At 39.4% G+C, this 17,943-nt stretch overlaps 1 protein-coding gene across 6 annotated transcripts in view; it reads right to left on the reverse strand.

Annotated features, from left to right (window-relative positions):
* INPP4B (inositol polyphosphate-4-phosphatase type II B) overlaps window positions 1-17,943 on the reverse strand; it is a 168,190-nt gene that overhangs the window by 99,697 nt on the left and 50,550 nt on the right. For 3 of the 6 annotated variants that reach the window (XM_054392425.1, XM_054392424.1, XM_054392426.1), the window contains 3 exons: window positions 11,556-11,667; window positions 9,121-9,193; window positions 2,664-2,811 (listed from right to left, as the gene is read on the reverse strand). In XM_054392425.1, coding sequence (XP_054248400.1) covers window positions 2,664-2,811; window positions 9,121-9,193; window positions 11,556-11,615 — 281 coding nt within the window. In that variant the 5' untranslated portion in view covers window positions 11,616-11,667. Of the gene's footprint in view, window positions 1-2,663; window positions 2,812-9,120; window positions 9,194-11,555; window positions 11,668-17,943 lie in introns of those variants that run through there. The other 3 variants (XM_054392423.1, XM_054392422.1, XM_054392421.1) reach the window with 1 other exon arrangement.

A 17,943-nucleotide genomic window follows, 5' to 3' on the forward strand; every position in this document is an offset into this window, starting at 1 on the left:
GTGCTCCAGCCTCTGCTGCAGTCCCTAATTCTCCTGCTGTGTTGATTCAGTGCAGCACAAGCGACACGTACAAATGCAAGGCTTAGATTATAATCAGTCAAATAACTGTCTGAACCATTATTGTAAACCATTGAGGTTTTCTTAGTAGGTTCAAAGAACTACTTGGCTGCTCTTGGATCATAGATGCAAAATATCTGGACAAGACTTGTGTAAAGATGTATTAACAACAGGGGAAAGGACTCATTGGCAAACTTTGAGGAGAAAACAATTTATTAATAAAAACCAGCAAAGCAGACTCTGTGACCCTTAACGGAACACTAAAAATGACTGGACAGGTCCTATTAAAACTTCTTCCAGGGAGGTTTGAAGGACAAATTCTTTAATGCATGCAGATCTTAAAAAACATTATTTCATGCTGAACAGAAGAGTTAAAGCATCCTTAGGGGTTACACACTTCAGAGTATCGCATCAGTAAATCAAAAAGGTTGTTTATCTCTTGATAAAACTGCAGTGCTCATCATCAACCAGTCTTAAGAGCTAAGAGAAAAGGGAATTTCAATTACAATTTAATATAAAATACTGAATGGGATTAACACTTGTCTTGGATATTTTTCATAGGTAATTGCTTCAGACCTGACTGTACTGAAGCCCTGATAGAAACAAAATGAAACAGGCTGAGGGTAACAAGTGACCTCTGAGACAGAAATATTTCTTCTTTTGTACTAAAAACTGGTAGGGGGAAAAAAAAAACACAACAAACCAACAAACAACAAACACCAAGGAAGATGCAGAGAATTCTTAAGAAGACAATAGCCTCAAGAATTATAAGCTCAGGAACTAACATAAGAATATCCTTCTAACATCAATTTACCAGTTAACAAATGCAAGGTGCCCCCAGGAGCTCATACTTCAAAAAGCAAAGCCCATACGAAGGTGAAGCTCCAACCTACACTCTTCTATGATGATAGGTGACACAGATGTCCCTTTCCCACCATCTGCTACTATTCTACCACATGAGGTTGGTCTTACCTCTTCCCTCAGACTGATAGAATCACTTGGTCTCTCTTTCTTTCACACCCATGCTTTCCACTGAACAGCTGACCACACTAGCAGTCAGGAAAATCAGATCCATTTGCTTCAATATTTCAGCAACTTTTACTTCCATCTCTCCCTCAATCGTTTTCTTTATTTTGGGGAACATTGAATAATCATTGAAAAAAAAAAAAACCAAACCATGATAATTCTTTACTATGACTTTATCCAAGGAGGTGAACACTGTAATAGGAAATAACAGCAAGTGCTATTACTTGCATTATGCCATGCCTTTGGAGACAATAACACAGTAGTAGTAAAAGCGGTTGAAGGAATCCTCTAACATTTAAAAGGCATTTACCCACAGGGCAAATGAAAATCTGGGAAGTGGATGAACTGTTCATGTCAGCATAATCTCTTTTTACTGCATACTTTAAAAACCTCGCACATCAGTATTCTCAAACAAGATCAGGCCATAAATGCCTAAACACAGCATTAAATGAATAAAGTATTATACCAATTCATATGATTTTTATAACCCATCATCACCATGCATAAGTATGTATCAGTCCATTGACTTCATTAAAAGCAAGATTCTGGTCTCCCACATGCTGTTCTATTGGCATAAAAAGATCATACAGAAATGGCTGAATACAAAAAAAAAAAAAAAAAAAAAAAAAAGAAGGTCCTACTGCAGGACAAACAACCACTGTAAACTACAACCCTCTGCTGGAGGGATTGGGCTGAAATTGCACAGCATGGCTTTGGGACGCAGCACCAGCTCAATGTTACTCTTACACATGAAACCAGGTGCCCACCTATGTGTCAGGCAGCTTTCATGGGAAAGAGGCAGCATCACCTTCTACACCAAGCATTATCAATGAAAAAGAAGGTATGCTTTCAGAGAAGCTCTGAACTGTCCAAAACACTGCTTTCTGTCTGCAGTCATAAGCACAGCTTAAAAATATTCAGGGACAGACTGCAATTTTAGTCACTGCAGTGGGAATTTGAACACAGAAAGGACTTGGGGACACTTGCACCCCCTTATTTGTTTGACTTGGCCATACATACTGTAATAATCCTCAAGTGTCCCTCCTGATGACAAGTCCATATATGAAAACAAGGTTCCAAATAGATATTACATTGGTATCACTTCGTTATGCCAACTGATCTACATTAAAGAAATGTGATGTATAGTCCCCTTGCTCCTTCATTAAGTACAGTCATGTAATTTTCCATTGCTTAAATAAGATTTTGTTCTCATAGCAGCACTGCCCAGACACAAAGCCAAACCCTGCAATGTAGCTCACAGCTTTATCCTGTGTTGTTCCTTTATAAAATGTTAACTTCTTTGGAAAGTTTCTACTAACCAAATGTTAAGGCTTACAGGCTGCAAGCCATGACCACACTCTAGCACAGTTCATTGCTCAGAACTTACTAAGTCCCTCGAGCCCTAAAAATTCTGACCAATCAATTCTGCTGTTCAGTTACAGCTGTGAATTTTTTGGCAGCCAAAAGGATTGCTATATTTTGCCTATTTCATACTAAAAATTGATATTTTTAGCTCAGCCCTCACATTATTTCAAATCAGAAAAAAAAATTAATATCTGCTATTGTGAAAACTTCCTTACCTTCTCATGTCCTCCTTTATGTGCAGATTGATCAGTTCTTTAGGAACATGGAAAGAAAGGGTTGTCTCAGCCATCTGTTCCCGGATCCTCATCCACTTGTTGTCTGAAGTAGGAAATCTATATAACTTACAAATTGGGTTTTTTAACACTGCAGAGAAGAAAAATTGTATCATTACTGCAATTGTAGGACTCTTGGAAAATTTATGGCAACAATTTCATCAAAAAATGATACATTATTCCCACTCTTCCTTCCATAATTAATTTTAGTACCATTAAAATTCTATCAAAACTGTTATTTTTTTATTTAATTTATTGTAACACCATGTGGAAGGGAAAGTATTACTAGTACAGAGGATAAATCACAGTAGGTATCCTGCGAATTTAGCATTTCAGTGCAGTGAGAATGTAAATTGTGCTCTCTATTCTTACACTTAAGACATAGTTGGGAAAAATGGAATGCACAGATAAACAATGAACTCATACAGCCAACATCATTGCTTACCATCTGCTAGAATCACACAGATAATAAATTCCTGATAAATTGCATGGGATAAGTGAAGCATGCCACAGTATTGGGCTATATCTGATGCATCTTCTTAATGATACGCACAGAAGTCATCAACAGTTGACAAACCATCAATAGATGGTTTGCATATATATTATAGGAAACTTGACTATTGCCATGGTTGAAAGGACACCACTTTAGAGTCCACTTGATCATTGATGTGGTCAAGAGACTGCTACTACATAGAAATAAATATAAACAGTTCTGTAAATATGCTACACACACTCTTCTCTGATCAATTCTGTATCCTGACATAGGAAAATCATGGTACTTGATGTCTTGGAAGGTTATGCCTAAAATCCACCATGTTTTTTATCTTCAAGCTCTGTATGTTGATTTTGTTTTCAATCAGCTCTAGCAATGATGCTCTGTAATAAAGATGGGTAATTTCTACTCTCTCCTTGCCTCTTTTTCTTCACCTGCCCTTCCCCCTTGACTAATTTTCCAGAAAGAACAAATGGGGAAAGAAGTCAAGAAAGAAAAGTTTCATTTGACTACTTTGATAAGCTTACTTGGAGACAAATGATAGTAATTTAATACACACATCCACTGCTTCCCAGCTCAGAATGACTTTGGACAGCCATCTAAATCCTCCAACAGTACCTTTCTATCAGCTTGCTGGCAAAAGCTGCCTTGGAGCAGGCTCCCATTGATCTGCCACTGAATGGTCTATAACTCAGAGGCATGCATTTCCCATGTGTGCTGAGAGGAAGCTTGCTGTCAAAATGACATCTACTAATAGAAAATTCAGCTTCACAACTCACTGCCACCATTATTGCCTGTGTGGGCTGATTTACAGAGAATGAAAAACACAGACCAAGCTATTGAAGATACACAAACTGTCTTGTCTGTCTATATCAAACTGCTTTTTAAATAGAAGTCCTTTGGGAAAGGCCTAAAACAAGAGCACACATTAAAAGATACCTGTAATAAAGCAGTTGTTGGCAACTTGTAAAGACAGGAACATTGTAAAAAATCCTGTTTAAGTAATTGTAGATGGAGTTTTCTATTCCCATCACTCCACTGAAATCTCTTTGATCATTAGTCTTTGATGAGAAACTGGAAGATTTCTTAGAGTAATTTTTCTTTCAATAGTGACTTTGCTTAAACTAAATTCTGACTTAGTGTTATGAAATAAGCCTAGTAGATGGTTGATAGCTATGATATATGAACAACAGCAATTTTTCCTTACTACTAAGACCTCAATACTGGTTCAGGCACCTTTATGCACATTTTACAGCTTGAGAACCCTCACCACACAGACTTAACACTTGTCCACTACACAAAAAAGCATGTCCAAGTCCTGTTCTTAGGACTGACCTACACCTAGTGTCTGGGCTTTAATGTATTACTTGCTTAGAGTATGCTGTGACACTTCACTATTTTCATCATCTTTTGCTGAGATTCTTCTATTGAACAAAATCAGTTTTGTCAATAATAGTAACAGCCTCTGTCAATCCAAGAAGTAGATTGGCACCAATCATCTTGAAGATGATCATCAACAAGACACAGGGTTACAATTTTCAGATACCAGGGAGAGCTGAAGAAGCTAAGGGCTAATTGAAATTTCCCCTTAAACAGAAACCTACCAAACCAGATGATACTTCTGGGTTGTGGGTTGTTTGCCCTTTTTTTCCTACATGCCACCAGTTCACTCGGAAGCAAAGTGATGATTTTTACCAGGACATTTCAAATCATGATGCTCCAGGCACAAAAGGTCTTTTCTCCATTTTACCTTTTAATATCTACTTCCTAAGAAGTTATCAAAGGATGTTTTTTCCAAGAACAGCTCTTAAACTTGCACTTAGCATCTGTTACATTCTAAAATGCACGTTATCTGAAAGAACCTAATGCACACATGTAGCTCCACAATCTTTTCTCCCATCTCCCTACTATCACAACCAACATCATGAGAGGGAAAAAAAAAGGAAGACAAAAGCAAACAAAACCCCCAACTGGACTGTAGAATGATAGCAAGGGAGACCAGGAATCACTTTGAAAATGTGAATCCAAAGTTGTGACTTTTACCACCATTAGCATTATTAAACTACTCTTCAGGTATACTACCTCTGAGTCTGAATTTTCTGATGAGGAGAACCTCAAGTGTGTTGCAAGTTTTAGAAAATGGCCAAAACATCTCTCCATGTATTTAGAAAGAAAATCACATTTCCAAACTCTGGGGTGGGGGGGGAAGGGGAGGGAAGAGAAAGGAAAAAAAATAGTCTGGGATTTTAGTTTTCACAAGAAACAAAAATCCCATTTGCAGATTGATAAAGCTTGAGACTGACAATAAAAGCTGCACATGACTTGGTTTCTCATATAAACAGAACTAGTGAGGTCATCTGATGTCATAAATAATACAACTCAGATGTATTTTCCTACACAGTCACAACAATAATTGTTTTTTAATTACAACAAATTGGTAAAAAGGAAATCCAGAAGGCATGTAAAAACACCCAAAGAGTTAAGAAAGTCAAGACTAGATGTGGCTTTTATAAAAAGTGGTTATAACGGTGAGTAAAAGTTTCCTAAAGATAATAAATTCTCCCTGGATTTACACAGTGGTCATGAGTGGTACTGAAAAACAAAGTCCAGATGAACTGCAGTGGTTATAAAGAGAAAAAAAAATATTTTAAAAGCCTTTCTCTACAGCTTGAAGCCTGAAAGTCAATACCATATATTTAACCATCTATATTTTTGTACATTTCATTTTGAACTGTAAAGACCTCTGTGCTTTTTATTCCAGGCAATATCCTTCCCGTTGCTTCTCCTGCAAGCAAAACAAAATTAATAAAAGACTGAATACAGTGTTTTCATTTTTGTTCCCTGTTGAGCATAGATCAAAGTAAACCATTGCCTGATACTAATTTACAAATGGTGTTTCCATTTATATCTTCTTTTGTGGTGTAGGTGTGTTATGCACACCACCTCAGGAGGAATCATTCCACCTTTCTTAATATTTGCTCAATTTTTTTTTTTTTTTTGCCAAGTGCATTATGTTTACATGCAAACAACTGGCAAACTCTCCAGTGCCATAAATAAATACCTGAATTTCGAGAGAGATAAATTCAATCTCTTGAGGTATAAATGGAATAGTGATAAGCCTCAGTGAAATATGGTACCATTCCCACTCGCTCACTAAGTGCCTCATAACTCACTGGAGAGCTGCAAGCTCCTTTTATTAAGATTTAAACTTCAGAAGAATGCCAATATGCATCTCTGCTTATAGGCCTGAAGATTCAAATACAGGTATATTTTCAGTTTCACAGTTTTGAAGTCCTGATAAGCAACAGGAGACAGAAAGAACTAGAAACCTTTACAACAGTATAGATACGTACTTAACACATACATTTGTGGAATATGTACTCAACTGGAGATGTGTAGTGCAGGGAAAGTAGTGTGGGCAATGCTGATGTTATCAGGTTGCTCAGGCTGTTCCTTTCCCTTCAGTGCTTGTTTCTGATTGCCTCTATTTTTGCCACACTGAAATTTGTCTGGCTTAAACTGATTACTTCTCGCTTAAATTTTCATTTAAGATGGTCTAAGCTGTATGAGGCCAGAAATGGACAATAGAAAAGTTCCATGCTTTACAAACTTGAATTCTGACACTACATCTTTTATAGCCATGTGCATTTTGCCAGTCTACACACATTTGATAATGACATAAGCCTTGGCAATGAAATCTCAGTAAACAGACTGAAAACTGGAATTGAATGCCTCATACATACGCCAAAGGTCTACCTTTATGAAAATTCTTGCACCCTACCCAGCCTGACACCAACAAAGCTTTGCAGATGTCATTTGCACAGAGTAGGTGAGTATGGTTTTAGGCAGAGTCAGTGTGTGGCACATGATGCTTACGGACTGGTACCCATATGAGAAAGACAGGCTCCAGGGAGCAGAGAGAGCTTTAGTCCACATGAAGCCCAGACATGGAGGCATGCTGGGGAAGAAGTCTGACTGGATGGACGAAGTATAAAAGGAAAGCTAAATTTTTCTGAGAAAAAAAATTAGGAATTCAGTAAAAAGAGTGGGACTGACAAAACCTGGAACTAGTGCCAGGTGTCAGCAGGGAAGTGAGGCAACGCTGGGGTGAGAAGAGGAAGTCACAAGCACAGGAAACAGACTGAAGAAAAAGTATTTATTAAAACTAACTTCCTGTGACACAGAACTCTTTCCAATATCCGGTGTGCTGTCATCTCTTGCACACACATCTGTAGTTCTGCTCTTTCCCTTTAACTCTTAAAACATGACAAAACCTCCTTCACAGTATTTTTGACTTCATAAAGTGGGGTGGGGGTTTTGGGTTATTATTGTGTGTCTACAAACCACAGAATGTTAGGAGTTGGAAGGGACCTCTAGAGACCATCTAGTCCAACCCCCCTACTAAGCAGGATCATCTAGGGCAGGCTGCACAGAAATGCATCCAGGCAGGTTTTGAAAGTCTTCAGAGAAGGAGACTCCACAATCTCTCTGGCCGTGAGAACAATAAACATAGAAATGTTAAGTGCAGTGTGTCTAGAGAAGATGAACTGTAGAATCATGTGTAAATACTCCTGACAAAATGCTCTAGACTTCATTATTCATAAAACTGTTCTCCAAACTACAGCATTTCCCCATCTAAAAAGACTCCTCAGAAAGCCCTAATCAAACCCACTCAATGGAGGCAGCAAATAGAAAAAAAAAAATCAGTCAGTTGTGAATCAGTAACATTTCCTCTGACCAGGAATGTCATTTGTTTAAGACCCAGTTACCAGGATGACATACAAAATGAGAATCAAACAACTGAGTTAGACCAAACCGGCTCTGTATCTTGTCTCCAAGAAGAGCCATAAATAGATATCTAGAGAAGCAAGATAATCTCCCTGCCTCCAGCTATTTTCAATTCAAGAATTTCCAGAGCCAGATGCAGTTCCTGTGCATTTAGTAATTCTCAATCTCTCTTCCACAGACATATCTAGCCTCACATTGAACTAACGAAAAGAAATTGCAATTCCTAAGAACAATTTTTTTCCTTGCTTCTGATCTAGTCTCAACAACTCACAGAAAAAAAATCACAGCATTCATATAAGGGAAAAATAAAGGTATTTTTTGGAATGCTCTAGTGCTTCCTTCAGACTGCAAAGCTAGTCTAATAAATCTCTCTTATCAGCGTAGTCACAGGAAAAAGTTTCAGTAAAGGTTTTAGAACTTCAGTAACATTTCTCTTCAACTCTATGCAACAAATACAGAGAATTCTTGACAGCACTGTAGTTTCAGATGATCCATAAAACTTATTTGTGACATGGTTACTGCAGAGTAATGGAGATTCATAAACTTGGACTAATAAAACTTTGATGGTGCAGCATATCAGTATGTAATATTTCTCAGTATAATGAAAGAGAAATAGATCTAGTTCAACACTGAACATTCCAGCCCAGAATTGACCTAGAATTGAGAAGGCCTTGCCAACAGCTTCCTTCATTTTAGGACATATAGCTTCCAGATCCAACTCAAATTGCCACTTCATCACCTATGAGAGAGATTAATTCTCCAGGGTATTCAGTTACAAATAACGCATAATTACTTTAACAGAATGTCATGCAATGACATGATAAAAACTTATGAGGTTAATTCTATGCCCACTGAAGTCACTGACAGCCTTGAAAATCATTGAACAGTAAAGATGCAAGTGGGAGATTTTAGCAGGGTTTCAGAAAGCAGAGCTGACATACATTTCTGAAGGGTTTCCTCACTTTTCCCTGGGAAAGGATACTGTCAAATATGTATAAAACATTAAAATGTACATCATTTGAAAAGCCTTTTAAGGTTTCTGCCCCGCATCTTTGGGATGTCTTCAGGCTCTGACACAGGGTTGCAGCAGGCATGTTTTACAGGTTTGAGAACACTTACCTGCATTTAAGGAAGGCAAGCTGTCTTTACCACTTATGCCTTCAGTGGCTGTACATTCACGAACCAATGCACACTGCAAAAGACATGCAACCACAACTGTAACACACTCAGGTGTGACTAGGAACTTCATCGCAGTTCATAGGTGGCAGAGTGAAAAATATCACTGATAATATAACTTCCCCACCTTTAATTATAATTCACATTTTCCCCTTCATAGTTCTGCTCCAGTATACTGCAACAATCAGAATTAGAGCAGAGAAAGTGGCAAAGTGTGATCAGTTATTCATAACAAAACAGAAAGTTTCCCTCCCAATACAATGGCAGAGGTTAAAATAATTTTTGATGAGTTCAGTGCTTTCAGGGAGGTTTGACAAGGCAGTTTTCACATGCACAGTGTCAGAAAGCACTCCATGAATTTTTAATCAAAGGAAAAACAGGAACCACAAAGAGTCTGTAAAATGTGCTGGCAGTTTGTGATTAATGTCATCTGTGAATTGGAAGACTTTTTTTTTTTTTTTAATCTAAGTTTAATGTATAAAAAAGAAGTAAAACAAGTTGATGGAAAAATCAGTGTACATTTATATTAACTGTACTAGGGATATATTTTAATGCTCCTTCTCTCAGCCAGAGGAAAAAAAAAAATACAAGACATCCTGACAGCCTCTAAAGGTGCTAGGGAGTTCTGCTGCAAAGGCTTCCCCAGTTTCCAGATGTTCTGTTGTTCAGCTTGAAGCAAAGAGCTGATACTTTGGACTTAATTTAACTATCACCTTGCACTACCATGAGGAGTTCCCTGCACATAGCTTATCTCATAGCAAATCTAATTCAGATATTATTTCTTTGAAATAATTCAAGAACTCCACATTCTCACAACTGCATCCTTGCTATGAACACACAAACCAAGAGTCTATGATGCAGCTAATCCAGAAAAACTAAGGACCCATTCAAAGATCACAGAAAAAACAGCTATCACAAGCCTGGTCTCTCTTGACAGGTATTAGAGCCCCTTAAAAAGATGCTATTAAAGCCTGCTGACTCCCCCAAGCTAGACACAGCTCATTCGTTACATCTAAAATACTTGAGAACAGTTTTAAACTCCACATTTTCAAATAGAAGAAAAGCAAAATCAAAGAGAAGGCTGAAAAAGCAGTTCATGTCGCACAACTTGTGCAAGTTTTATAGCACAAAACTAGAAAGATTTGGCTTCTTTGGAACTGCTCCCACTGGTTCATTGTTTTAAAAGGGCATTGAAGTCCTTTGAAAAGAATGGTAGCAAAAGAAGTGTAAAATTGACTCTCAGAGTCTGGACTGTTAGGCTGAGTAGAAAACGAACAATGCTCTTTTCTCCAAAAATACATTCTCATATGTTACTTTCAAAAAAAAAAACATGCACTCCTTAATTTCACATTCCTTCCTGAATTACAGAAAATATGTTTTCTTTTTCATGAAGAACAAGATACATCATAGCAGCACGTACAGCAGTACACCACAGTATTAGGGCTGCAGAGAGGAGGCAGGAGGAGGCAACTCTGTACTGGTAATGCCAGCTGCCCTCACGCAGGGCCCCACTTGGAGACACCTTCTCATTAACTGGAAATCATTCAGACTCCATTGACCTTCTTCTGAGCAGTAGCTTCTGAATCTCTCCCAAGTCCAAACAGCCTGTCATCATAGAGAAAAGCCCATTTGTTCCTCCCTCTTTCCTTTTGTTCCCCAATCCTCTCAAATCCACTCCCTCCCATACCATCTGCAGCTCCAGTTTCCACTGTTTTCACCTGCAACCACCTCCCTACTTAAGAGCATTTTTGCTCTCTCCAAGCCCTTTTGTCCTTCCTCTCGTCACATACCACGAGCACTCCAACACAGAATCCCTACACATATCCTCTGGTCGACTCTGCCCTGTGCTATCACTCTGAGAAACCATTTCTACACTATCCCTGTTGTTGCCCTTCCCACCAATGTGTGCTCCCATGAAATGAAGCTCAGCTTGCCCCTTCAACAGGGGATTCACCTCTTTTCTTGGCTTGCCTGTCTGCCATTCTTTCCATTTTTTTCAGTATTTTGTGCACAGGTTGCACATAAAAATCCAGGTGAACAAGACTTTTAGGGCAGAAAACAGAGGAACTGTCTGGAGAAAAGTAAATCACATTTATGGCATCTCTATGGACAGTTTTTTTGATCAGGAGTGATTAAATGTGGTCAGTTGAGGTCAAAACCAGGTTGTTTTTTTCCTAAAAGGAGGGACTAGGAAACTAATGATGAAGTATTACTCCATATAACTTAATTTTTAAAAAAATATTTTCAGAGAGATTAAGTGTACATAGTACTTTATTTCAGATTTTTTTTTTCATTAAGTCCTTAACACAATTTGGAATTAGTACTTTAGGCACTTAGTACAGGTGAACATTGTAATTAACAATGAACTGAGATCCTACCTTTTGATCCTGGGTGTCTGTTGTGATGTGATCAGTTTCCCTATCCTCTAGCTCTCCCATCTTGACAAGATTGACTTCAATGGTACCAACTGTCTTTCCACCATCAGAAGTCCTGGAAATAAAAAAAAAAACAGAAACAAAACAAAACATGACATTGGGTCACCTGCAGGATTCTATTTCTTCAATTAAAATACTGTCAGTAAACATTTAGTCCCCTCTCCATTCTGTATAGCTGCACTCACCTGTATTGAACTTCCTATTTACAAGCAAAGCAAACATTAACAATAAAGCATTACCTATTTTCTGCAAATTCTTCATAGCTATGAAAGTTTTCACCAGGACACTGAGGACAGGTAAGTGCTATAATGGTGGAAGATTCCACAAACATTGCCAAGTTTTCATTCTAGGTATTTTTCTGTCTGTGGACCATCAGAAAAAGGGCTGTAACACTGCACTGACACCCACATATCAACAGCAATCTCACCACACAGTGTATTGCTTTGTTTCCCAACAATTCCCAGTTTCCCCAAATCAGCAAAGAATGGCCATGCTCAATACATGACTAAACCTCCTGCTAAACCAAAGTAATGAAACTCATCCAAATATCCCTCTTCCTTTTGTAGTCCCTCTACAGGGTAATTATTCAGAATCAGTCCCATTTTTTAACTATAAAGGAGAAGATAACATAGTTCCAGGTGAATTCCTTTATTATCATCTCTGCAAATAATTTACTTCTAATTAAGAAAAAATAAATAGCAGTTCAGATTTAGATCTCCAAACAAAGAGTACTGTTCATTGCCTCTTGGAAGAAAGAAGAATTTCACTCAAAAAAGATGCTGAGTGCTTTTTGCAGCTTTCACTGGTACAAAATGCCAAGGTTAATGGCACAGTCTAACTCCCCTGGCATGTTCTGAACAGCTGGATATTTTGAAAGGAAGGAAAGAAGGGTAACAGATCATTTAATAATGAGAAGAAAAAAGCATAACAAAAAAACACCAAGCAAAACTAGCAAAAAGGAAATGAGAGTAAGTTTTGCAGAACTGCAGAAGCACAGAGAATAATGAAAAATGGGTTTGGGGCAATAGAAGCATAGAATGGCAGGGGTTGAAAGGAACTTCCAGAGATCAGTGAGGCCAATCCCCAGTGCCAAAGCAGAATCACCCAGGGCAAGGTCACACAGGAACAAGTCCACACAGATTGTGAATGTCTCTAGAGAGGAGACACTCCACCACCTCTCTGGGCAGCTTGCTCCAGTGGCTGATACTTTCACAGAAAAGAAATTTTCTTTATGCTGAGGTGGAATTTCCTGTATTACTGTGTGTCTGTTGTCCCTCATCCTATCATAGGGCACCACTGAAAAGAGGCTGGCCTCTTCCTGACACCCACCCTTCACATAGTTACACCACATGAGCAAGATCCCCTTCTCAGTCTGCTCTTCTCTAGGTAAACAGCCCCAGGTCCCCCAGATTATGCTATGTATAACCACAAAAGTTAACATGAGAAGTTATGAAGCAGAACAAAGGAATACAGAAGAAGAGGGACTAATAGACTGGCAATGAAAAACCAACCAACTTTCAGAAACAGTACTATTAGAAAAAAACATTTCAATTAAAACCTGCCACAAGCCTAGGAAAGCCACCTTCACAGGAGGAAAACCACCTTCAACACAGACACCTCTCCAGAATTTAAAAAAAAAAAAAAAAAAAAAAAAAAAAAGTCCTCACTGTTATATTAATCAAGGAAGGAAAAATCCCCCAACCATACTCCTCCTGGTTTCACCAACAAGGAGGGCAGATCCTTGTCTGTGTGAGCAGTGGGATCCCAGACAGAGGTACAGAGCACAGCTACTTTCAAGGCACTGAGAGCCCCCGAGCCGCCCCGCACGGACACACATCTGTCCTCAAACAGGGCAGGCCTGGCTCAGCTTCACCCTGCTGCTGCCTGCCATGGGCAGCTTTGCCCAACTTCCCCAGAGTGCCTGCTCCTGCTCCAGGCAGAAAGACCTTTTCTCTGCCTTGAGCTCCCACAGTTGTACATAATTTGCGTTTCTGCACACAGCACAAGGCCGTCACTAAGTCAGAGTGAGCCAGCTCTTTACACTGACTCAAGTTAAGCACATGCATGAGTTTATTCAGGCATGGATACTTATTTATTCTGCTAAATCAAAACTTTCTCTTTTTCTTTTCTTTTTCTCTCTGTAAAATCTCATAATACAGCTACCCCCAAGCTTCAAATTTAAATAATTCTTTCCATTGCGAATCGTTATGTTTTAATATGAAACTCAGCAGAACACACTCATCTGGCAACTACACAAATTAAGTATGTTCTTACATAAATCTCACAAGCTACACATAACTCTTCATATTTCACATGTGTCACTACTTCATTTGCTCCAAGCCAAATTCATTATTGACAATAAAGGAACAATTAAACACGAACCAATTCCAGATAGCCTTGCAACCTAAAGAAGCCTATGTTAATTAACAAAGAATCAAGAATCAAGAAGGTTGGAAGAGACCTCAAGGATCATCGAGTCCAACCTGTCACCCTACACCTCATGCCTATCTAAACCATGGCACCAAGTGCCACATCCAAACCCCTCTTGAACACCTCCAGGGATGGTGACTCCACCACCTCCCTGGGCAGCACATTCCAATGGCCAACCACTCTCTCTGTGAAGAACTTTCTCCTCACCTCCAGCCTAAACCTCCCCTGGTGCAGCTTGAAACTGTGTCCTCTTGTTCTGGTGCTGGTTGCCTGGGAGAAGAGACCAAACCTCTCCTGGCTACAGCCTCCCTTCAGGTAGTTGTAGACAGCAATGAGGTCTCCCCTGAGCCTCCTCTTCTCCAGGCTAAACAGTCCCAGCTCCCTCAGCCTCTCCTCATAGGGCTTGTGCTCAAGGCCTCTCACCAGCCTCGTTGCCCTTCTCTGGACATGCTCCAGCAATTCAACATCTTTCCTAAACTGAGGGGCCCAGAACTGGACACAGTACTCAAGGTGTGGCCTAACCAGTGCTGTGTACAGGGGTACAATGACCTCCCTGCTCCTGCTGGCCACACTGTCCCTGATGCAGGCCAGGATGCCATTGGCTCTCTTGGCCACCTGGGCACACTGCTGGCTCATGTTCAGCTGCTGTCAACCAGTACCCCCAGGTCCCTTTCCACCTGGCTGCTCTCCAGCCACTCTGACCCCAGCCTGTAGCTCTGCATGGGGTTGTTGTGGCCAAAGTGCAGCACCCGGCACTTGGACTTGTTGAATGCCATCCTGTTGGACTCTGCCCAAGAGAAAGAAGGGTTCAGTGTCCAAAGGGTGTTGATGAAGAAGAATACATAATAATTGTGGAATGCAAAAGCAACTTAAATGACTTCTGAATGAAGAACTTGACCCTGAGTTGCTACAGCTTAGTGGATTGACGTCATTTGTCTTCTCCTTCCTGTGTCAAACCATCATGTAAATGGGTCTGCCTCAACAAATGGACTACAGCATTTCCAAGGAGAAAGGGAACACAACACATGTCAGCAAATCATACATGCCTTTAAAAATCCAAGTAAATGTATGGTTATAAGACTGAAAATATTTCAACAGCTTAACATATCCTGACCAAAGTGTCAAGTGGATAACCTCCTTACCAGGCTGACTTAATATGCAACAACAGTTTGTTGTTGTTATCCTGGTCTGAAAGGAAATTGTTGCATTCTTTTGCCTTTCAGAATTTTGATATTTTCTAATGTCAGAGTCCTGCAAGTCTGAGACTGACCTACATAAAAAAAGGACATGTTTTAAAATTACATTAGGGCAAATTAAGAGTATAAACAAATGTAGAGCAAACTGGAGCTTGATTTGCAAAGTAATCGATCCAAGCCAACCAGGCAGTTGCTGTTGCTTCCCTAAAAATGGAAGCATCTCTTACACTTTCTCAGTTCCTTGTCCCCCTTTCTTTAGACCACTACAGCAGTAAACACAGCACTGCTTGCCTGCACAAGTGGCAATATGTAGCTGGAAGGTTTCTCCACACACTTCTAAAAATTATGATTGATCTAATTTCATTTATTTTTTTTCCCCATTTATTTCATTCTTGAAATCACTCCTGTTCTGGCCTAATGAATATGTAATGGTACAATCTGAAATACACAGTATCTGCAAGTGAAGGCAATGGAACAGAACAAAATGCAACTGGTAGAGGCAGATAATGGTTGGACTTCATGATCTTAAACCACTTTCTTGTGCATGCTACAGGCACACAAACCAACAAAGAGCTCTATAAATGTCCAGAGAGAAGCCATCATTAGCTGGGTCATACACTGAATTTAAAATACCACTGGTGCATGACAGTCATCAAACAACAGGCACATCATTCATTTAAAACTTTCAAGCAACATCACAAGTTAAAAATTTGCTCCAAGAAAATTAAGTGTGAGCAAAAGCAGAGATGCAGTGGCCAAAAAACAAAACAAAACAAAACAAAAAAAGAAACAAACAAAAAAAGCAAAGCCTAATGATTATAAAAAAGTAAGCTATGAAGCTGTCCTGCACACACACACGTATGTACTTTATGCCATGTGCCTGGACAGACAGGAGGAGACAATCTCTCACACACACAATTCAACAAAGCATCAAGAGAACAATTACTAGGTTTTGGTGACTTTTTTTTTTTAGCAGCTTAGGACAAGGAGTACCAATTGCCTGGTATCTGTCCACAGAACATCTGCATTTGGAATGTGACCAATTAAATGAAAAGGAGACAGAGTATTAGCAGAGTGATTTCTAACGCAGATTTAGAACCCAGTGTCAGAGGGTGCAGGCTTCAGCAGCAAGGCTGGCAGTGGGTCAGCCTGTCCTTAGCCATTCAGTCCAACATGGCTGCATGCTGCAGTGCTTACTCTCTCCAGCACAGCCACTCTCCTCCAATAGTCTGCTCTCACCTAAGCTGGAGTCACCAAAGATCCATCTTCTGAGGAACCTGATGGAGATGATTCTGAGTGAAACACTGAGTTTCAAACTTCAGAATAAATACTTCCATCAGCACTGAAGGCAACAGTGCTGTTTGACCCACTGAGGCAGATCCACAGGCTGTTGAAGGTAACATGAAATCTGCTCAAGTTTAAAACTACAATTATTTACTAATTCTTCTAATATTAAAGCTTATTAAACACATAATTTCCTTATCATCCCAAGTCTTTAAGGGCCACCAGGTAAATTATCAGCTCCCTCGCTTGAGGGAAGGAGCTAGCCAGCACCATCATGAGTAGCAGCAATATGCACCCATCTTAGTATTTCCAGCAATAAAAGTTTGATCCAGGCATCCAGAGAGAAGGATGGTAACAAGCTAGAGGTGGAAAAGCAAGTGAGCTATATAGACTGAGAATAGTAGTCATTTGCCTCCAAATACTGTTCTCATCAAATCTCATTTCTGCATGTTCTATATGCAAATGTAGGCCTGCTAATTGGTTCCCATGGCCATACCTTTCTTCCAAAAAAAAAAAAAAAATGGCTCAAGAACACAAAGAACAAGGGAAGCAGACTGCATATTTGCATAGCTGTGTTAATTATAAATGAAAAGCAAGTGACTGCTTGAAAAGCACATTGCATGACTTCCAGCCTAGCAGGCAGTCCCTCTCTCTGATGCATAACCCACAAGGAATGTGATTATTACACACGAGCACAGAGATGGTCATCGAATCACCTTCTCCACTGATGCCATATATTTTGAAATATGCAAGAGCAAAACTGTTGTACTTGCACAGAAATGCTTATTCTGTGAATTCAGTGGAGCCTATTGCAATCAGCAGTGTTTTCAAACAAGTCCACTCGTACATAACATTCCGTTGCATTCAAAGGCAAACAAAGTAAGTTTTGTGCTGTTCAAGTCCTTCTCAGTTTTCATCATTTCAATATACTGTTGATAAGGCTTCATGTCAAAATAAGTTCCACCTCAGGTGTATGGAAGTATGTAGCTTATAAAGCCAAGCTGTTGTTTACCTGCTTCCTGGGGTGGATGACATGACATGAAGCAGCCAAGAAACAAATTCAGGATAGAGACCAAGTAAAACTAGTTGTAGGCAGACTTGTACTGCATTTTAAGGTTGAAAAAGCTGTTAATTTTAAGAGGAGAAGCAGCTAATGTATAGTATGTTATAGTCAGCATTTGCTAAGGAAGTTATTTGTACATAAATGAGTGCAATTTGTGCAAAAATTCATGTGCTGTTCTCAAATTCTCTTTATTTAGTTAAACACTGTGAACATAACTACTACTGAAGTGCACTCCACTTGTTTTGGTATTGTTAGCTCCATTGCTACCCCTGATTAAAGGGGCCAAAGGATCCCAGCAGTATTGCTATTACTCTAGTTTCACACTGTACTTGCCTACACTTTTGTACAAAGAGCATTT

This window comes from Indicator indicator, chromosome 25 (genome assembly GCF_027791375.1).
Source record: "Indicator indicator isolate 239-I01 chromosome 25, UM_Iind_1.1, whole genome shotgun sequence".
NCBI lineage: Eukaryota > Metazoa > Chordata > Aves > Piciformes > Indicatoridae > Indicator > Indicator indicator.